This window comes from Fistularia commersonii, chromosome 27 (assembly GCF_037954325.1).
Source record: "Fistularia commersonii isolate RoL2024-O1a breed Wild chromosome 27, RoL_Fcom_v1.0, whole genome shotgun sequence".
NCBI lineage: Eukaryota > Metazoa > Chordata > Actinopteri > Syngnathiformes > Fistulariidae > Fistularia > Fistularia commersonii.
The window spans coordinates 1236620-1259100 of record NC_141310.1 but is presented as its reverse complement, the minus strand read 5'-3'; the positions used below and the strand labels follow the sequence as shown (position 1 = coordinate 1259100).

Sequence of the window (22481 nt, the reverse complement as noted above, 5' to 3'; positions counted from 1 at the left end):
GATTCCAATTGCAAGATTCTGTTGCATCATGACTGACCCCTTTTTTTTGGTCCACTTTAATTAAGACTTGCTATTTTTATTTTCCTGATGACATGATTTGATACCTATTTTCTCTGTAACATCATGGTCACAGATTTTATTCCATTCCCAGACATACCATAAGTTTTATGGAATAACAATTATTTAAACAACATTCATAAGAAACCACAAATTCACAATTATGTAAACAACAGTTATAAGAAACCACTAATTCAAAATTCTGATGTGAATTTTTGTCAAAAACGGTATGGGTGCATTTGTCTTGCATGAAAAAAAAAAAAACCATAAAGTTTTGATGTGTTGGAATAATCAGTTATCAAATAGTCACACACGGATCAAAAGATGGCTGGTATTTATCAACCTGCACTCTAGTTATTGCCGTGTTTAGGTTTGCACGACTGCAGTGGGGGGAAATTTAATTGAAAGACTTTTCCTGTGGGAAACTACTGTAGCAGTGGTGAGACCTGCTGAAGACAAGCAGAGGGTATTGTGTTATCAGCTATACTTGCTGTATTGGCAGGACAATAGCATATCTCTGAACAACACATTCTATATGTTAATGGACTAATGGAAAGTAAATATTAACCGAGCAGCCATCTTTGTATTGACTCAAACACAATATTGACTTAACTGTATAGGCTGACAATAATGTAAAACTACAAATGAAAAAAGCATTTGTAGTAGATGTACTTCAACTGGATTGATTGCCCATATCCGTCAATAAGTAGCCGCAGACCTCAATGTTCTTGTCCAGTGCTGGAGGGATTCCGATGACATAAGTCGTGACAAGACCCATTGTAAAAGACTTACAAAGTTATTTCTGGGTTACTGAATTCAATCACATAATGTTTGTCTGAAAATTGATGAGTACATAAACTAAAAGCAATCCACTCACCTTAGCAGGCCACCAGGAGGGGAATATGAGTAGCAGAGAAGGGTGGGGTACTGAGGCCTCAGCAGGAAGGACAAGATAGCAGCAGTGCCTGCACCGAGAGAATGGCCGACTATCACCAGCCCATAGTGCATGGTGCCTTTGTTCTGTTAAGAGACAGGCATAGTCATCACATTTGCACACTTCAGTTATTGCAGTGAATTACTGTATATTTTTATGTTCACTACATTTATTACAGTGGTCAAAACATAGCATTCCCAAAGCCACTCCCTTCATATGAAGTGTATTGACTCATGTACCAAGTCTCTTCCAAAGGCTTGTGACAAGATCATTTCCTGTTCCAGTTTCTTCTTAATATATTCTGCTGAGTAAACCATACCCTGAGAGAGGAAAGAAAGTTGGATTTATTAGCGTGTGAGATGGCAGGATTAAATTATGAAAAATAAGTCTGCTTCAATCTCTCAATTAAATATCCTCTTAATCTAAATGACCTTCCAGATCTTCGATAGCATCAAAACCACACTACTAAGAAAAAAAGAAAAAAGGGGCAGGATGGCAGGACGGCAGAATGAAATTTTTAGGTGAATAGATTTCAACACTTATCTCTGACCTTGTGACCGAGCCAGGTCCCGTGCTGTTCTTCGACTGGCAAACGTTCCGAATCTCCTGTTAGATCAGTCAAGGCATCCTGATACAAAGACATTTTTTTTCTTTTTTACAAGAGACAGTATTAAGCATTACACACAGAAAACATACAGGACAATTTAACAACTTACAGGAAAACTTAGGGAAGTTCACTGAATAAATAAATCTTGATACAAAATGGAAAATATCAATTGAATAAAAATAGTATTGATAAAGAACATTGTGAGTGTGGTCAATCAACCCTGAAATTATTTTTCAGTGTAGCACTTTCTATCATCATTTGTTCAGATTAGCAAAATTGAAAAATGAGTTTTGGCCCAGTGAGAGCAAATTATTCCAGTTTAAAAGATGGAGGATTTATTGTTTTGCCAAGATTCATCTCTTAACCCTTTGCTCACACTTAAACACAAACGTTACATAAAAATAGATTGAACACTAATTTATTTCTGGAGGTGGACAGTCGTGTTGGGTCCCGATGCATGAATTCCGTGGGAGTTTCACAGCACAGTATGAGAAATTCACTGATCTGGAGCTTCTGGTTTTGAGGTGTTGAGGGAAACAGTCAACTGATGTTGACAAAGAGAGAATACAGACCCGTGAAAATGAGACAGGAAAGTTGAAATTCACCTTTGGTGATAAGGTTCCTCTGATACTGATGACTACTTTCTTTTTCATGTGATCCACTGCCACAAAAAATGGAGTCTCATAAACCTGGATGAAGGACAAAAACAGACAGTGAAAGCGAGATTAGGCGAGGGGCAATGGAAAAAAAAGTTTGTGTACATCACGTGGTTTTCAGCAGATCTATATTTTTTGGTTTCTAAATCTTCACCCTCAAGGAATTTTCTTACAACCGCTTCATGTGATTGCTAACAAACAAAAGTTCTTTCGATGCGAATTTTGGGCCAGTGCTGTGTGCAGATTTACTACAAGGGCTGTAGATAAGAGAAATAGATAATAGATAAGAGAAAACACGATGGTATAGAATGTTAATTTAATGGCATTCACAACTCATCGATAAGTAAGTGAAACAAAGTAACAATAAAACATTGAGCATCCACTGCTGCCACTCATGTTATGGTATTATTTTTAGAACACATTATGAAATATTGACCTGATCATTTTCACTGGCCTATTGATGAGGGATCCAAGGTTTACAAAATGGGCTAGCCGATAAAGATAATTTTTCACTTTCGGTTTATGATAATATCTTGAGGTATTAATTCTTAAATTAATCCATATCAAGAGATTGTCCTATATGCTGAGGGCCTTGGTCATGAGTAATTCAGCTAAAACTATAGGACAAAGTCATTGAATTATTATATATTACATTTGCATTGAATGCACACGACTTGCCACACATTTCCGCAGATATTTCTTTCCAAAATTAGCAAACGTACCACTCCATTACAGGCTCTGTGTATGCAAATGTGTAATGTGCTGCACGTTACAAACAATCCTCCTCATTAATACAACCGTGGTACTATTTCTAACATCTTTTTATTTCTGAAAACTCAATAGGCCAGTGATGTATCATTATCTAGATAATATCATTATCTGTCTGATAACTTACAGCATCATGGCAGGAAGTGTAGACGATGTGAACCTGTTTGAGGTCCCTGTCCAGGAAGTGTCTACGTATGGCCAAGACGTTGCAACCGCAACAATTATCCTCTTCGACTGTTACTGACTGTGAGAACCGAGACCCAGACACCGATGTACAGCTATGATGGAAGACGGAGGTTATCGGTTACAATAAAATTGGACAAGCGGGCAAAAACACTGCTGTAAAGTAGAAAGGGTAGACCCAAAAGTGTCATTGCTTTACAATACATTATCCCACTGCAAGCAATTGCAGCAGGGCAGGTGAAGTTGCTTGTCAAGGAGTAGGTCTCAGTAGATTGTTATTGTCTCAGTGGATTATTACTTGGCGCATGTTGATTCATCACAAATTTGATATTCAATAGAAAGCATCAAGATGCATAGAAGCCAAAGGGATCACAACTGTGAGGGAATATGTTGGAGAGCTTACGGGCAGGAGCTGGCAAGGCGGCACAGCCCACACGCAGGCTTCCTCATCAGGTACATTGGCCACCCATATGCAGCTAGGGCAAAGAGCATGTAGTAACAAACATCCTTATACATGTTCATCTCACCCTGAGAGAGAGAAAAACAAGGCAGACAGATATACCAGAGATTCAGGGAAAACAGGAACTTTAATCTATTATACTATTTATTTGTCACATGGAATACTACTCACTGAATTCTTAAGGTCCAGGTATCTAGTATTACGAGTGACGGGAATTCCAGAGAGGAAGGCTAAAATGTCATTGTTAGCCTATGGTGGACAAAACGACATGAGAGCAAAGTTATTTATAGTTCAAAGTAACCATTTCATGAAATGACATATACATATTTAGAGGAAGTGATACCTGGTCTAGGATAGCAGATCTTTTAGACCTCTGTCTTTGGCGCAGAAGTACCAGACCAGCAATAATATCACTTGGCACAATGTCTAGGTCTCTGAAGAACTCTGCAAAAAGGCTGGCCACTTCTGAATATGCATCCTGGGGAGAACAGAAAATTCAGAGATTTGTTTGAAAGCTGGTTGTTTTAAATATTAATAAAATTCAGGGTTTTTGGTATACTTTCAGATTCAGATACTGTAAAAGTGAATCATTTCTAGAATTGCTTTATTTCATACAGAAAGCTGATGAGCTTCTTTGTACTATAATCTCAACTGATCTGGCTTGTTACATATTGTCTCATTCTAATGGGGGTGTTACACCTTTCTGTTTTAAAACACAGAAGAAAGTAGCTTTGTTTATTGCAACTTACTGATTGTGTATCCTGGGCTCTTGTGCAGCACATGAAGAATTTTAGCCTCCTGCTCCAGCTGCTGGCTTGGCCTTCCTCAAGCCTATGTCTGATGTAAAGGGGAAAAAAGTCATCACCCATTAAATATGGGACAAATATGATAAATGTATGACAGGATGTAGCGTTTTTGTTTAACTTTATGTCCAGGCTAACAGGGGCAAATGATAACTGGGAATCTAAGGACGATTACCTGAGTGTATAAGTAGTAAGGTTGCGCTGACGCCGACGAGTAGCTTTAAGTTTGACAAATGTCCGACCCGTTGGATCAAAGGTACACATGAGAGTAATGCAGACGCTGAATATCACTAGCCAGTTACATGCAACAATTCCTGCAGAAAACACAAGAGGTTTTTCACAACCCAAGTATAAAAAAACAACTTTAACAAAAAACTTGCCACTTCCATTTTATTCAATACCCTCTATGGCTCACCCAAAGCCAGATTTTTGGCAGTGACATCAGAGCATGGCTGGTAGTACTGAACAAGCCAGGCAATTCCCACCACTGCATATACCAGCTCAACCAACAGAATCGCTGCAGAGAGAAAAGAGGGAAGAGAGTGAGTGAGCAGAATAGTGGTCAATACCTGCACAATCAATAGAAACCACAACTTGTCCTTACAACCACCTCCTCATCACCACACAATTGTCTGAAGGTAATCTTGCATAAAAGACTGACGCATAAAAGAGTGTGCGTGTGTGCAGGTCTTACCCAACCGAATATAGAGGACATATTGCACAGCTTCCCTGGGCTGCGTGTACAGGATGCTGCCTCTCATGCTAAGCCACATGATGGCGCTCTCACATATAAGGCAGCTGACCAAGATGCCAAGGTAGCCACGGCCGTGATCCACCAGCGTAACAGAACAAGACTGAGCCGAGCCATATGGAAGGCCGAACAGAACCACGGATAGAACCACCAACCTGAGCATGATAGCATACAGGACAATGTAAAAAAATCAAATACAAAAATAAAATCAACAAACAGGCATAAAGACTTGATACGGCAAAACTAGAATTGATTAGCACAGATGTATTTGACAAATAAAAAAATGAATCATACGAAGAAAAATCTATAATGTGAATGGAAAACTGACTCACCAGATGCAGTGCAATAAAAAAAGAAAGAGGGCGGGCAGCACCAGGTCATCACTGCCAACTGACCAGCGCCTCCGAAACATCACCATGCCAGGCATCACTGCCCTGTGGGAAGACAGTAGGACACAAAACCAGCCTCAGGGAAGAAGAGATTAATTTAAAACCTTGATTAAAAAAAAGGCTAAGATTGGCACTAATTTTATCTACATGCATTTCAAGAAGCCAAATGTCAGGTTTAATATTTACTTGATAATTTTACATGATACTGAGAAAAGCATGGATGACAAACAAGACGTTGTAACACTTTTCCTGGCAATGAAAAACTGTGTTGACAATGGAAAAATTCAATCCATGTTGAGCACAAAAACCCATGTTGTTTATGTTTGCGTGAAGACTCATACTGTGCACGTCACTCTGTCCATTCTGATTGCAAAAAAAATGAATTTAACAAAGCTGCTTTTGACTGAAACTGAAATCAGCTGTCAGTGCCTTAACCAAAACTAGAAACCACAGTGTGCCTGAAGCAGACAGTATAATGTCAATACAAGTTGACAAGCCCTTTAGGCTGGGCTGTTCCTGCATATTGACTTAAGAGTCAGTGGTTGGCTGTTGCTGTTCTGACTTGAGCCACTGATCATGAATCCAAAACTGAAAAAAATAAACCATATCAAAAGGAAGAGATTATTGTTGCAAAAGATAAAGCAGGTTCATTTTATGAGAAGCATCTTGCTGATTATTATCACACTGCTTATTAGGATGGACAGAATATTTTTTCATTTATGGAAAATCTGGTATATCCTTTTACCTCCATCATAGTTGAATTATTCATGCCTACTTAGCTGCACAGTTACATGGTTAAGATTTCCCATTTGCTTTAGCACAGTACATGTCCCTACATTGTAGCATATATGCAGGGATCTACATTTAAATGGGTTCACTAAAGAAAGATAGATTTCATGGAGAAAAAAACAGCTCTGTTAGTAATAGTTTTTTTGTGTCAAAGAGTGTTAAAAACAAAACAATTGTTATTTTCAGGTGTAAATACTAGCCTTTTAAGCAAATAGTTAGACTAAACCAAGACATCCAAGAACTGTTATTTTAACCTGATGGTACATTCAACACTCAGTTTGGAACTAATAAGACTAACCATTTTAAATGTGGTCACATTCCTGTTTTTTGATACTGTGTGTTTTTCCTTTTAGCCTGAATAAAAAGTGAGAAGAAATAGATTCTACCCATGTGTTGAGATAAAAGAAAATAGTCAGCTTAACACAAAGTTCAGAGCTTCACAAGCCCTTCAGAAATCATTTCAAAACTTGCTTTCAATCAAATCATGTAAAACCTCAATTCAAATTATATCTATTCCATGTATTCAAAAAGCTAGCTCAGCAGAATTCTCTCATCTCATGATGAAGAAAAATGTGCAAGCAGGGTGGAACAGGAGGAGAAAACCGTGAGGCGTCCTTTGCGACAAAGGAGTATCAGCAAGAATGAGAGGAAGAGCGTACAAGACAGTGGTGAGACCAGTGATGCTGATGGTTTAGAGAAAGCTGGACTGAGAAAAATAGAGGAGTCAGGGCTGGAAGGAGCAGATATTAAAATGTTGAAATAGACAGGAGCAGGAATGAGTCCATCAGAGGGACAGCGCACGTTAGATTTGTGTAGATGTTAGCGTTGAGATGGTTTGAACATGTACAGATGAGGGATAGTGAATATGTGGGCAGGAGGAGGCCTAGCGTAAGAGCAAAGTGGAGATTTATGGGTGGAGTGCAAGAGAAATGAAGTTAGTTGGTGTGAGTGAAGAGGATGCAGAGGAGTGGGTTAGATGGAGGCATATGATTCACGATGGCGACCCCTGAAGGAAGCAGCCAAAAGGACAAGAAGAAGAAGCGTAACCGCTCTTAACATATTAAACAACATGACAGCTATTATTCTGAGAAAAAAAACTAACAGCTTTGAGACTGTATCAATAATACTGAAAACAGCAGAAAAACTTATGCAATTATTAGTATCAACATCTGTTTTGAGGTCATAAGTGAAAAACAAGGACATGTAAATGAATACAACTGTTGACTCAAAGGTTTTTTTTAAATAAGTGAAGTAACTATAAAGGAGAACCAGGGCGCAAACGTGCATTCAATGACAAACAGAAATCCGGATGAGCTAAAGAAAATCTTTCATATGCAAAGGACACAGACTATATTGCGTGTGACACAGAGCAGATCTTTCCTCCAGGCCTGTTGTTGTGATTCAACTTTCATTCACAACAGGGTCCAAGACATTCAGATAAAGAGCATGGATAAATTACATTTAAATCAAATGAAACGACAATTTTAACCAGATTAGAGGTCGTGATAAGGGCTAATGTAGCTTAGTAAAGTATGGCATGTATGCTCAGTTTGATACATTTATTCGACAAAACATCATTTCACGTAGATGTTTGCTGTAGTAGCTTGTTTTTACAATAAACTATGACTGATTGACTTAGGTAAACTCAAGGTTCCATGACGAATAAACCGCCATTCTAAAGAACAAACTGACATGTGCAGTTGTAAGCATTAAGTATCGTAATTGTAGTATCGTAAGAACAGAGATTTTGAAATGTACATAATTGTCTCAGTTGCCTACATTGCTAAGTTTCATCTTCAAGCATTAAAGTATTCAAAAGGTATTTCAAAAATGTGAATTCAGGATTTTACTGACATAAACTGTGATTTCCATTGGGATTCAAAACCATGTTTTGTGTATATTTACTGAAGTACACTTTTGCATACAGCAGTTGCTTTGTCTGCTTGATGCTATGGGGGATGAAGAAAAGGCTGTGTGATGAGAACGAAAGGTAATTTGGAACAAAAAAGATTGACAAGACTAACAAAACTATCAATGATCTAAATGGTGTTGAGGAAAGAACAAAAAGGAATGCAAGCACAAGGAATGCAGTTCATGTCATAGTTGCATACATGGGTTTTTTGCATCCTTTTGTTCTTACCCCAAAAGGACTTTGCGTTTTTCTGCATTGTGTGAATAAATATTGGTATGGAAAATTAGATTTTTTTTAAACAAATCATACTGTGTGACTTGGAATTTTGGAAATGCAAAAACTGTTTGTAGTTTTTCTTTTGTACCTTTTATTTACCATGAGGCTATTGCAAAAGTAAAGGAATTTTCCTCTCAGGAAAACAATCTAAAAACAACTGAAATTATAAAGACGAGTTCACATGGGAATAATTCCTGAAGCTAACTTTTAGGCCAAAAATTTTCCCCTTACCCCGTTTGTGACCAAACTTACAGAAAGGGTCCCACATAGCTAGGATCTCGGCACAGACGATTCTGGTGCACGCTGGGAAGATACACATCCAGGCTCATACGAGTTTATTCAGCTCGGACATACACAATATGGCCAAAAGTATTCGGTAACCTGCCTTGACTCGCATATGAACTTAAGTGACATCCCATTCCTAATCCATAGAGTTCAATGGGACGTTGGTCGACCGTTTGCAGCTGTAACAGCTTCAACTCTTCTGGGAAAGCTGTCCACAAGGTTCAGGAGTGTGTTTGTGGACATTTCTGACCATACTTCCAGAATCGCATTTGTGAGGTCACACACTGATGTTGGACAAGGAGGCCTGGCTCTCAGTCTCCACTCTAATTCATCCCAAAGGTGTTCTATTGGGTGTTCTATTGGGAAGCGCGATTCATCACTCCAGAGAACGCATCTCCACCGCTCCAGAGTCCAGTGTCGACGTGCTTTACATCACTGCATCCGATGTTTTGCATCGCACTTGATGTCTGACTTGGATGCAGCTGCTCGGCCATGGAAACCCATTCTATGAAGCTCTCTGTGCACTGTTCTTGAGCTAATCTGAAGGCCACATGAAGTTTGGAGGTCTGTAGCAATTGACTCTGCAGAAAGTTTGCAACCTCTTTGCAATTTGCGCCTCAGCATCCGCCGACTCCGCTCAATCAGTTTACGTGGCCTACAACTTCGTGGCTAGGTTGCTGCGTTCCCAGACTCTTCCATGTTCTTTGAATACAGCTGATCGATGACTGGAATATTTTAGAGCGAGGAAATTTAACAAATGGATTTGTTTCACAGGTGGCATCCTATCACAGTTCAATGCTGTAATTCCCTGAGCTCTTGAGGGCGACCCATTCTTTCACAATTGTAAAACAGTATGCATACTGAGGTGCTTGACCTTATACACCTGTGGCCGTGGAAGTGATTGGAACACCTGATTCCGGTTATTTGGATGGGTGAGCGAATACTTTTGGCCATATAGTGTATGCATGGAGCTGTTCACGATCACAAACTTGACACCCGCTAATTCAGCACAGGAACATCGAAACACCTAAGTGTCTAAAACCAGATTCTAATGTAACTCCACTGTGACACTTAAGTTAAATAGCTGTTTGGATACTGCAATAAGAATTCTTTCTTCATGCAGCATAATTGCAGCACCTTTTTGAAGCTTTTGACTCCTTCTGTGCCATGCATTTTGTGAAATGACTGACATATCGCCACTGCATGTGAGCAATGCTTTTGTGCTTAACACAGCCACTACTTTGTACCAGACCCAGGCCCAAACCCACGTGATGGAACATTGATGTCGTAACAATGAGAGTACTCCTCGTCCGTTATTATGGCTTTGTCTTTGACATGGACTTATTGAAACAAACACAATCCAGGCAAGAGTAAGTGCAGGCAAGGGTATGCAGCACACCAACTAAATTGTAATACAAAGGTAATCTTTCAAATTATTGGCAACATATTTCCCACATTTGCCCAAATCTACAAAAAAGTTGAAGTCTGTTAATGATTAACAAGTATGTCTTAAAATCAAGGTGTTTGGTGTTCCCTATAAGGATTCAGGATATAAACGACTGCCAAAATGTCAAAACTCGAAAACTACACAGACACGCATGGCACATTTTTCAATCCATTATATCATTCAAAGATGTCCACTCATCAGATATCAGTCCAAATTTTGAGCAGTCTCCAGAACCTTGTCAAACCGTTGCATAAAATGCAAAGAGACAGTAATATAGGAGAAATGTGATGTGGTGAGTTTCCTTTACACTGAGCTTAGTCATGCTGTGAACTAAGGTTTGACGGATGATTCGCCACATAACAACGAGTCTGTGTTTAGGCTGAGTCTCAGCCAAGAATAAGAATAAGAACAACTTTATTTATCCCGAGGGAAATTGTTGAAAATAAAAACCTCAATTGTGTACACTTACTCTTGAGATTAACTATTAAAAATGTACAATTTTTTAAATACTAATGGAAAGACTATCACTGTTTTCCACAGCCAAGATGCCGGCTTTCAAACTTTAACACTGATTCACGAGATAAGTGCTATACTATTCCATTACTTGCTGTGACAGTAGCTGAACAGAAAAAGTATTCAAGATTTTTTTCCAAGTATTTAACGAGATTTGGAAATGTGAGAATTGTTTATTTTTGGTTGCCTAATCTCAAACTATTTTGGGCGGTCTGGACACATCACATTTGCAAAAGCACCAGACAATGTTAAAATTGGCTTGAGAGAGAGCAGCAAATAAAGCTTTTCAATTTCTGTATTATTTATCTCAGAACATTGCATACTCTTCACTACTTTTGAGAATTTCATAGTCCTAGCTAAGCCATTAAAAAAAGTTAAATTATATAAAAAGTAGTAATATCGTAATTGTGGTATTTTCAAAAATTTTTTTAGATTGCATCTAGCCCACCAGTCATATCAACCCAAAAAGTAATAACAGGCAAACACACCTGGTATGCCAGTGTCTGGTGTCAAGGGGAACAATCTGGTGGGGATTACTTGACATGGTTCAGTAAAACACTGAGGGGGGTTTCCCCTATTCAAATCACTTCCCGTACTCAACCTTTTCACAGTTTTTTGGTCGCAAGTATTCACAAGTCTTTTTTTTCCTTGGATGTTGTTTAAATGAAATTTTTTTGATAATAGCAATAATAATAATAAAAAGGCCAAACAGGCTTGGTATGTGATGGCTTATCTGGCGTAGCAGAGAAGAAGAGGTCTGAGAGATTTTCAATCATGTTTTCATAGTGAGTAAACATGATGAGAACATTGTTTGAAAGTGTCAGCGTTCTCAACAATATCATACATGCCCCTTTATGCCCAGGTGACAAACTATGATCTTTCTATTTTGCTAATCCTTATTCTACCGCTGAGATTTTCTCTCTTTATTGTCACACAACAGCAGTGTTCTGTCCATCCTTGAAACGTACTTACCGCCATTCTCGTCTTCACTCCTCCTTTCCTAATGCACTTTCCCTCTTCTCCTACCCACACACTCATTCAGTATTCATTTTTTAGAAGACATCGGAGAGTGAGACATCGTGTGCATCGACAGAATGTTCTGTATGAAGGGAACCTACATCTCTCCCCTTCCCTTCTTTATCTAGCTAATCCAGATTCTGGTTTCGGTTTAGAGTTGCGCATCTTTTTTTAGACTCAAAGCCATGTGCCACTCACTCCTACTCTCTTTCTCCATCTTTTTCTCCCACTGCAATCCACTCAATCCCTTTCACCTCTTCCCACTCCATTTTCTCTTGTTTAGGTTGATATGTTTGTGTGCACATGCGTCTTAGTATCTGCATGGATACTGTTTAATGTATCAAATATTAGCATATCAGCTCTGTCAACTTATCTATGGCTTAATGCCAAATGTGCAGATACTTTAAACATTCTGTGTTGTACGACACTGAAAATGTAACGTATGCAGAAGGATTTAGAGCAGTTACATTAATAGAGCTTTATTTCAAATTGGGGCTTCGCAGAGGTGCAGACAATTACTTTAATCAGCTTGCCTTTCTACATATATAGCCTATCGGTAACCTGTCTTTTCATTTGTGAGCAAAAAGGGCAATGTCTCTTGAAGATCGAAGCCCAGCAGGGAACCAAACCAAAATTGAAATCTCATTAGTACAAGGATCAAGACTTTCACAATTTCTGTGGGATTGTTAGAAAAATGCTGTACACGACAGGAAAGCCAATTTTTCAACAAGGTACCCAATGTCCAGAGAGTGATATAGAGCATGTGAGAGACCAATTAACTGAACAGAAACATCTTCAACAAGTCAATAATATATGCTTAGCCTTAGGTTGAAAAAGAAAAGACGGCTACACATAAAGTCGGTCAACAACAAGGAAAAATTTGTGGTTATCCTAAATAGGTACTTGTATCACGATGTGGGATGATTATAAAAGACACAACAGGTAAATGTTGAGGTATTTTAGTAGCCTGAGGAAATTTTGGAGTATGAGTTTTATCCTTCGTAAGCAAAAAATGCTGCTTTACGTTTAAATTATTATTTGTTTTCTGAGCCACGGGTTCTTTTGATACATCATCATATCCAGCAATCCATGTGTGTGTTTTGTTGAGTATTACGCAACCATGATCAACAGAAATGCATGGAGAACCATTCAGTGAAATGGTCTGAACGGCTTATAGGAAAGATTCTACAGGTCACTTACGATAACTCCGTGGCCCAAAACATTATTATGCAGCACACAAGGGCAGCAGATTAGAAGACATTTAATGACTTTAAGACTGATCGTGCAAATAATCAATTGATTCTGTGACAATGAAATTAATGATTAGCTGGGAACTATATTGAGGCGTTAAAGACCACTTGTTAGGATTTAATACACTCTGCATACAAACAGCAAAGCCAACCGATTCTCCTGCTTTTCCTAATTCAAGTCAATCCTGACCACATATCTTCATAAAGGATGTGTTTGCTAAAGAGCTTGACAGAAAAATGGGCATCTGCTGCATTTTTTATACAGAATTATGACTCATACTGATCCAGAGCCATATATAGACATTTGCTCATTCACAACTCTGGACAAGTTACGGTCTTCAGGTAGCCTGGCCCATGTTTTTGGACTGCAGGACATCCCTGAGAAAACCTGTGCAGGTTTATTTTTTTCAGATTCACTTTAAAATGCATAGTTTAATTCATCTCATGGTCAACAAGGTTTTGGATTTGTTGGAAGGGTTTGAATTTGATCAATTAATGAAACGATTATTCTAGTTGATTAGGAAAAGCAAAAGATAATACATGTTTTCTTTTCAGTGGACAGACGGTCTTAAATCCAAATAAAAGGTAGCACTGAATACAACCTTTTAGAGCATCATGAGCCTATGAAGATTCAAAAAGCACAGGATGAAAGGATTTTTGGATGAAAGGATTAGAATAAAATCCCCATCAAGATCATTTGGAACATGACACTTGACACCAGTTAACGCAAAAAAAAAAAAACAACACTACAAAGTTTAGAGCAACACATCTCATCAAGCTTTAGCTCAGATTGAAAGGCATGACTGCGAATTGTCTCATTCTACCACTCAAAAAATAACATCCTTTCAGGGACAGCATCCTTCACCCACTGATTCCTCCTGATGCAAAGCAATCCTGATACAGACATACAATGGCCTCCTTATCCCAAACAATTTCTAGCCATGTCATCTTATATTGTTGTCAAAATTGACCAATGTTTAAAAGTGACACCTGCTAAAATCGTTAAACTTTAACCAGGTCTGACAGAGAGAGGAGACTTTTTCAGTTGGGACTGATTCAATGTGTATACACTGGTGTTAGGCACTGATGATGACGATGCAGACATACATGGCTGAACCTGTTTTTTTTCGCTGTACGATTCATCTTAAAGGACCAATTGGCTTTTTTTTGTTCGTTTGTTTTCAATCAGGGTGGTGCAGTGGTTAGCGCTTTGGCCTATCAGCAAAAGGACCCTGGTTCCATTCCACTAAGGGGACCTCTCTGTGTGGAGTTTGCATGTTCTCCCTGTGTCTGCGTGGGTTTCCTCCAGGTACTCTGGTTTTTCTCCTCCCGCATTCCAAAAACATGCAGCAGGTGAATTGGAAAAATTGGGAAAAATGCCACGAATGAGTGAATGTTGTCTGTCTTTATATGTGTCCCTGCGATTGACTGGCAGCCAGTCCAGGGTGTGCCCCACCTCTCGCTCGATGACAGCTGGGATAGGCTCCAGCATCCCCCACGACCCTGAGTGCAGGATGAGCGGCAGAAAATGGATGTTTTCCATCACTATTATTATTATCATTATTATTACCACAGCTTTCACTGGGTCTTTCAAGATCCAGCTAACACAATGACAAGTCTGAGGTTATTTTTCAATTTCTTTCCCCATATTTAACATATCACTTTAGATGAACATTAGTTTTTTGCCTATATAATAGCATTTTATCCCCTTCACAAAATAGTATTTCAGTATATCCCTCATCCTCTTTTTGCACCATGGACCATGCAAGACATTTTGAATAAAATAATAAGGCCAGAAAAACAAACGCATTTAAAAAACATAAATAATACAACTCACTGTTACGCTCAATCAGAGGAAGCGCTGAGATACTATTCTTATTGACCTTTGTTTTTTTCCTCTTTTTCAGTGGCTTGTGTCACGACAAGCATCTCTACGTGTCAGGAAGCACAGATAAATGCAATTGGGAGAGAATCTTATCATTTTTTCCAAAATGAAGCATTTTCAACACTGATGAGAAAGTGAAGGAAAAAAAAAGCATTGCCAATTTCTTTTTGTGCGGCCCAGTACTAAATGACTCAAACTGGAATCGGACCCTCGATTGGGGACCTCTGGTCTAATGTAATAGCAAAGGCCAAGTGACAACCTCCGCAATTTATAGTTAAATCTAAAAGTCTCAATGAAGACAAAAGCTCCACAAATTGATGAATTACTGAAACTAAAAGGTGTATTCAGATTTATCACTTATACGGTGAAAATTTTACTGCATATATTCCCTCTTGCTGGATATTTTAAGATGGGCTAGTGGTGATGGTGACAAGGTGTGAAATAGAAATGAAAATTAAAAAAAAAAAAAAATCTTTCCCAACAGGTGTGAATGGATGTCTTGGGACACAAAATACTAATTTCACTGTGCCTTCATAGCTCAGCGATAGTGATTAAAATTGTTATTTGAAAAACGGCACTACTTTAATTTTGTTTTTAAAGGGGTCTTAGGGGTGTCGATACAATTTAATATTTCCAAATGAACCTCTGGACAAATAATGTTTAACTTTGTGTGATCATTTGGTAAAACTAAGAGTATCTACAACAACAATTGGACAGTCCTGAGTCGTGAAGGACCAAAGATATTCTAAGGGAACGTGATAAAGCAAGTGTGAAATTCCACAGGCTGTTGCTGCCATTAAAAAAATAAATGCGTGCGGCCCACGAAAAGCAAATTCCGGATAAGAACCAGGACGGGACTGATGCGGCAAGTTGATCAATTATCCAGAAATGATCAATTCTCCAGAAATGAGCAGAAACAGTCAACACCCTAACTAGTAACCGGCTCAATCATTGAAGTTGGTCGGTCGCCCGTAAACAGCTGTAGGCGAAATGATTGGTGGCAGTTCGTGTCTTATTTTGGCATAAAATTGACCGCATAATTGCGGATGGCTGTACATGAAAAAGCCGGCGTGGTAATGCGCTGCGACCCAGCCGGTCGTGCTGAAAGAGCATCAAAATGTGCGACTCCGACATGTCGATCTGCAGCTGCTGGAGAGTCTTATCTTGTGTAATCGGGCAGCTCCTAAAGGTGGCATCCTGCAGGCCTAGCTAATTATGATGTGGCCTAAGAATGTGGTTCGCAGCCAACGGAAAAACAAATGAGGCACAACCCAGGTACGCCGGGCGGACCGATGGGTTGTACACACATTTAAAAAAAGGTAGTTTATCCTAGTTGGTCGTCCGGACGCTGACACTCACCTGTATTTTGACGTCGCCGTGCCAAGACCCACTGCATCGGCTTCTCTCGCTCGCCCATATCCTTCCGACTCTCGACCCGCCTCTGCCTTTCCCTTTCTCCGCGACACCGGCTCAGAGATGGGAGGGAATCGTTAAATGCCTCATTGATAGAATTAGATTAAGCGTAGATATGTCATTACGACCGACGGCTAAACGGAGATGAGAAGAGGATTCCCCGGTTATCCGTCGGGTACCGGGCGAACCTCATGCCTCCGGCGTCGGATTGAAACGGACGGACGGCTTGGTTGTGTGGTTTGACAGCAACACGTCGCAGCTTGTGGTGGTTCCCGGCGTTCAGCTCCAGTTTGCGGTTTCTCGTCGGACAATAAGCGTTTTTGTTTTTCGGTTAAAAAAAAAAAAGGACCGCCCTACTGTTTTGCACCATAAGCCGAGCCTTTCGGATTTCACGTTACGCTCCGTGGTTGGCGTTTGCCACCAGCTGAACGACTCCAGACGCCCAGCAGGGGTAGCGAGCTAAAATCAGGCAGCATTTACCGAGACCCTGGCCCATCCCCTGCGAAACTGCAACCACCACATTACGCTGGAACTGCCCCCTCTCCGTGTTCGGCTGCGACGATCGCTTAGATCCCGTGTGGTTGTGCGTAAACCCGACCCGTGTATATATGGCTGACGCCCTCACAATCCCTCATACTTTGTGAATACAGGGGAATCGGTAACCTGTCCAAAGAGGGTCGGGTCCAAGATGGTTGACCTCCGTTGTGAAAACATCCCGGTCAATAACGTCAACATTTGAGACGAGTGATGCGCTTTCGGTTCGTTATGTCGTGCCACGTTTACTCGCCGATTCAAATGCAAAAGGGGGGGTCAGCAAAACAGTAAGGCTATTATCCTACGTCTTGTCACCACTTATTCGACTTAAAGCCAACGCCATACCCTCCCCACACGGACAGAGTAAAGGGACGTTGTCCTGGTTATTCCAGAGGTCAGGGGAGGGAACGGGGTCATCTGTTGAACGAGCGCCCATAGATTCAAATCATAAACCGTCATTCGTGTTCATCGCAGTTTCGAACAACTTAGACCGAATGCTTGTCTTTATCTTGACACGCAAAGCCTCTCTTTGGCTCCTCAAATATTGGGCGTGGATCAGTGTGAAGAAATGTACACATGAAATGAATGCAATTTAAAATTCGGCAGGGAATAAGTGGTTATACCATCCCTACTTACAGCTACTGAAAGAACGCCAAGCCACAAAACACTGTCTCATCGGGTTATCTCTTTTATCAGGAGCAATCTCATGATCAATGTTTAAAAAATAATGAGTCAACTGCTCTACATCTCCATGAACATTGCGTACCCCAATGGTCTCCAGATGATATCAGTCTGTACAAACCGCCACAAGAAATGCGACATTGGGTGAGCACGAATTAACAGAATGTGAGAGGCAATTGATGGGTACGTCAGCGTTGTGGCAGGAGAAAAAATATTAAGATCTGTCCATGTAGGAGCTCTGTGTACGCTCATTTCTGTGCCAGCATGTGTTCAACGGTGAGATGCATTCAGATGCATCCTGTGTGTGTGTGCATAATAACACAATAGATATTTAAGTTTCAGATTCCAATATTGGCCACCGCGCATCCTGTGGTGAAGACAAGCATATGATGGCTTCATCATAACAATTGCTGTTACAAGGAGTGACTAACAGTTATGCTTTTTAAAATTAAAAGTCTGCTGACAAAAATGAATTTTGTTGTAATGCCCAACAAAAATGTGACATTTCAGACCAACTCATTTATTATTTAAAGGCATCCCGTTCACTGATTACACAAAATTAGTTTGTTCTTGGAATCAAGGTATAACTTGGAATACATAAATGTATGTGTGTTTGTGTGTGAACGTCACCCCCTTTTGAAAGCAAAATATCCTTTACTTTCAGTAATGATTGTAATGATGAATAGGAGATTTGGAAAGTTGTCATTTTTGTATATGTTCCATAAGAAACGAAGAAGTAAGGGAAGGATGGTTGGACTATTTGTAAAATGGGTTTTGACATTTGCAATTTATCATTACTTTTCTGAATTAATTATCTTATGTCACCACTACAGACAAAACTGTAATGAATGTTGTCCCAATAAAACGTCAAAGCGAGCTATTAGAAGTCACTTTGAGCCTTATCATTCTGATAAAAAGGGCTCCCCCCTATTATGAGGTCTAAATGGTACATTCCAGTCTGTCCCCTCTCCCTCTTTCACTCTCTTGCTTGCTTTCAGTGTCCTCCATCTCTCCAGTTCCTTTCATTTTGTCTATTGAAGACACTCTGACTTCCAGTGAATGCGGTGTTCCCCTTCGTCATTCATTATTCTTTTGATCTCTACAAAGTAGTCAGAAAGGTATGTAATGTCCTTATTTTCTTCCATCAAAACACAAGCGTTTATTATAATGCATTTTGTGATCATGTTTATTGCCAGCGTAATGCCAAAAGGACAATCTGCTCATTTGCAGCTGCAGTAGTTGTCGGTGTTCATTCTTTTATATAGTTTAAATTTTCATTATGCAGCTGCAGTGAGCCTTTTTTCCCCTCCATCTTGTCCTCCATTTATAGCACCGATGACTCATGCAGTTTTAGATTACAACACAGAGAAATGCAGAGAAGATTTGAATCTAGGCTACTCTCTCATGAGGCTAAAAAAATCCCTTCAGTAACGATGACTTGGTTCTACGGCCCCGGAACCACTTGTAAATGTTACAACAAATGACTGCTATGTTAAAAATTTTTAAAAAGGATGAAGTAGGTCATTATTACTTCAGTGGAGGATATGCGTACAGTCATAACAATTTCTTCAGCATCGAAATTCGCATCAATGTCATGTGTCCAAGGTCACATTTTAGGCCTTTGTGCCACATGACCGCTAAGATACCATACAGTCATAAGGAAGATTCAGTCAAATCAAGTTTTAAATGTCTGTCTCAACATTCACAAGGGCAATGACCACATCTACGCCTTATTTAGGGTGATGAGATTGCTTTGCCTATTTCTGGTTTTGCCCTTGCTGAAGAAGCACAGAGCTGACCTCACAGATATTCCCCCTGATCTAACCACACCTCTGTCTCAGAGTCCATGGAAGCCAAGGACAAGTCCCCAGCTCCTATGCCCAAGGCATCGAAAGCAGAGAAAAAGGAGCCAGCAGCCCCCAGAAAGACTGAGCCTGTCGCTGAGAGCCCTGCGCCAGATCCTCCCCCCCCTCAGGACGGGACAGCAGATGCTGATGCGGGTGATGAGGCTGTGGCCTGCGGTACAGACTCCCTGGAACACCTGAAACCTTTCCTTGTTGTTGGTGCTGTCATTGCAGCAGGAGCAGTTTTGCTTGGAATGTTTGTTCTGGCAAGGAAAAATTGAAACCAAAATCATAACTTGAAGTAAAATCACAACTTGAAGTTAGAGAATTGTCGGTTGATGACGACGTGTCACTGATTGTTGGACAGACCATCATGGCACAGATGGGGCGATGGGGAGCCACAGTGCAATTTATGTTTCGTCATTATTTGGCCCGTAAACATTTAGTACATTTGATGCTGTATATGGAGCATATTAACACATAGACTGCATGGATTTTCTTCAGTACAGCTAAATAACAATTGTAATGGCTTCCACAAAACCACATTGTAGAACTGAGCTCACAAACCTGAATACTCAAAAAGCATCCGATTTCACTGCTTTATCCTGTTTATTCCTGTTTGTGTTCTACTACTTGGAAAAAAAAAAGACAACTTAATAGTCATTAGTCTGGTCTAAAAATCACCAAAAATGTCATTCAGAAAGAGATGTTTAAGGATTTTTTACCATTTTTTTTTTCAAAAGTAGACATGCAAAATCTGTAAATATAATATATTGTGAATATTTTGTCAAAAACTATCACGAGTTCTCTTTCTCAAGAGCAATGAGAAGCAAGCTCCTACAAATAAAAAGAAAAACTCTTAAATACAACTTTCAGTTTCAGAAAAGTGCTGTTTAACTGATACATCGGTGAACATGATATAGTCGAGAGGTCTGTTAAATGTCTGAGATACAAGGAGTACATGGCAGATAAGCGTGCGCCACAGCACGATTTTATAGTAAGATGAAAAATAACTGTTTCTGTCAAAAGATGTCATAGATCAATAGCCTTCTGTGTATTGCACAACATCAACAGTCTGATCCAATTAGTCCAAATCTCTTAGCATATTGCAGCAAAGACACTATAGTTAACTGTGATCGCGGTCCTCCTTATGTACCATTCAAAATATCCTATAGTCTAATAGGAGCGTCTTATCTTGCCAATATATTGGAAATGGAACATCGAAGGTATATTGTTGTGTCGTTTATTTAAATGGTAAAAACAAACAACGAGGAAAAGCAATTTTGTTTGCGTGGACATTCATTTTTGTATATGTGTGCATTGCATTATTACTTGCTCAAAGATTTCCTGTCACAAAAGTAAATGGATGAGAGATACTTGTAAAACACAGCAATTTTTCTGTTTCAGTAGAAAGAATATCCAAATTGACACCACATATCACACCTGAGATATTTTCCAAACATATTACATCACAGTCCACACCCTTAGCAACCACCCCCCCAAATTAAATGCACACACCGAAACAAACTTCACCTGACATTGTATAAAACAAATACCATATTTTCACAAGTTCAACAGCGTATAAATGCAATAATGCAGATAGGACTCCTCATTTAGCACAGTGCTGTGCTGTAGCAAGTTACCTGAAAAAGGTGATGATGTAATGGTGATGATAATTTATGAAGTTCACAATAATAATGGTGGTATATTACAGATGAGGCGTGTAGTTATCATGTTTTCATGGTGACTGTTATGATAATGATGGCTGATATATTTTTGATATATTTCTAACATATTGTCCTTATTTTCTTTCCTTGCACTCCCCTCTGCCCCAAAGTCAAGATGTATAGATGAGATTGGAATGTGATCTTTATTAAAGGTGGTAAACCAGCTTGATATTGTCTTTGTTAATAAAGACCCCATTTAAAATGACACAAAATTATGGATAAACAACACATGGATGTGGTGAAAGAAGACATGCAATGAGTGGGTATGACAGAGGAAGGTGCAGAGGACAGGGTTACATGGAAACAGATGAACCACAGTGGTGTACCATAATTAGGGGGAAGCAGAATGAATAAGTGGAAGAAAACAAGATAAAGCTTTTATTTATACACACAGCATATCAATTAATGCATAGTTTTTTGTTGTTTTTTTGGTGAAAGTGGTAAATAATTCAAACTCATGCTATTTATTTGCATAGTTTGACCACCATTTATTTGCATAGTTTGACCAGACAATACTGTCTCCATTAGCACAAAGAAAATCTCTAGATGTTGCTACCACTATTTGGGTAGGAACCCCTAGATGACTTTCAAATTACTGTCCATTGTGTTCTAAATATCAGTCTACTTAGTGGACCTACAACGGTATCTTTTACTCTGGCTGATCAAGACAGAAGCATAAAGTACAGTATGTGTTAGTTTTCTGAGGTCATCAAAGTCTAGTTACTTATGTCATCTATATCTCTGTGGAGGTTCACAGTCATCCAGGTAATGGTCAATTTTTGTAGAAATCTTCTTCATGAATATAATCCCTAAAGTTCTGGGGCTCGTTTTATCTAGCTTCCAAAAAATCAACAGCAAGCAGAAGTATATAGTGCACTTTGATCTGATTACAAGTTCTAACAGGACTTACAAGAGCTGAATTCAAACTGAATTTTAGTTTTCTAATATTGCAATGCTACAAATTTATACATGATACAATTAGTGACAAAAGAAATTTCAAAAAATGTTAAAATTAAATAATTATTATATTTTCTAAAAAAATTTCATCTCTATTGGGGGCTACAAATTAGTTATATACTCTAGTATGAGTGCACATTTTTTGATCAATGAAGCTTCAGTCGCATTGCAAAGGTAGAATGAGTTTTTTGAGAATGTAAATCAAAAATCGTATATATCAATTTCACGAATAAACCAAAGTGAATTCGGATTTAACAATCAAATACACGAGAGGACGTGAAGACATCAGTCAAATTGTCTTTTACTGTATTTTCATAACATTGTACTGTGTATTATTTTGTTT

The 22481-nt window shown here is 39.2% G+C and overlaps 1 protein-coding gene and 1 long non-coding RNA gene across 5 annotated transcripts in view; one reads left to right on the top strand and one right to left on the bottom strand.

Moving 5' to 3' along the window:
* dagla (diacylglycerol lipase, alpha) overlaps window positions 1-17214 on the bottom strand; it is a 29070-nt gene extending 11856 nt beyond the window's left edge. For both annotated transcript variants that reach the window (XM_086174503.1, XM_086174504.1), the window contains exons 1-14: window positions 16342-17214; window positions 5552-5653; window positions 5163-5374; window positions 4884-4985; window positions 4644-4782; window positions 4415-4502; window positions 4009-4143; window positions 3837-3914; window positions 3609-3733; window positions 3150-3300; window positions 2204-2287; window positions 1542-1619; window positions 1231-1311; window positions 935-1077 (exon numbers count right to left, since the gene is read on the bottom strand). In XM_086174503.1, coding sequence (XP_086030629.1) covers window positions 935-1077; window positions 1231-1311; window positions 1542-1619; window positions 2204-2287; window positions 3150-3300; window positions 3609-3733; window positions 3837-3914; window positions 4009-4143; window positions 4415-4502; window positions 4644-4782; window positions 4884-4985; window positions 5163-5374; window positions 5552-5646 — 1511 coding nt within the window. In that variant the 5' untranslated portion in view covers window positions 5647-5653; window positions 16342-17214. The remainder of the gene's footprint in view (window positions 1-934; window positions 1078-1230; window positions 1312-1541; window positions 1620-2203; window positions 2288-3149; window positions 3301-3608; window positions 3734-3836; window positions 3915-4008; window positions 4144-4414; window positions 4503-4643; window positions 4783-4883; window positions 4986-5162; window positions 5375-5551; window positions 5654-16341) is intronic.
* On the top strand, window positions 16240-21345 carry LOC147217721 (uncharacterized). Of its 3 annotated transcripts, none has more exons than XR_015108851.1 (3): window positions 16240-16257; window positions 18609-18728; window positions 19452-21345. It is a non-coding gene; the product is annotated as an uncharacterized LOC147217721 (long non-coding RNA). The 3 variants fall into 3 exon arrangements; XR_015108850.1 differs by lacking the exon at window positions 16240-16257 and adding an exon at window positions 17737-17754; XR_015108849.1 differs by lacking the exon at window positions 16240-16257 and having other exon boundaries at window positions 18577-18728.
* Window positions 21346-22481: the final 1136 nt, after the last annotated feature.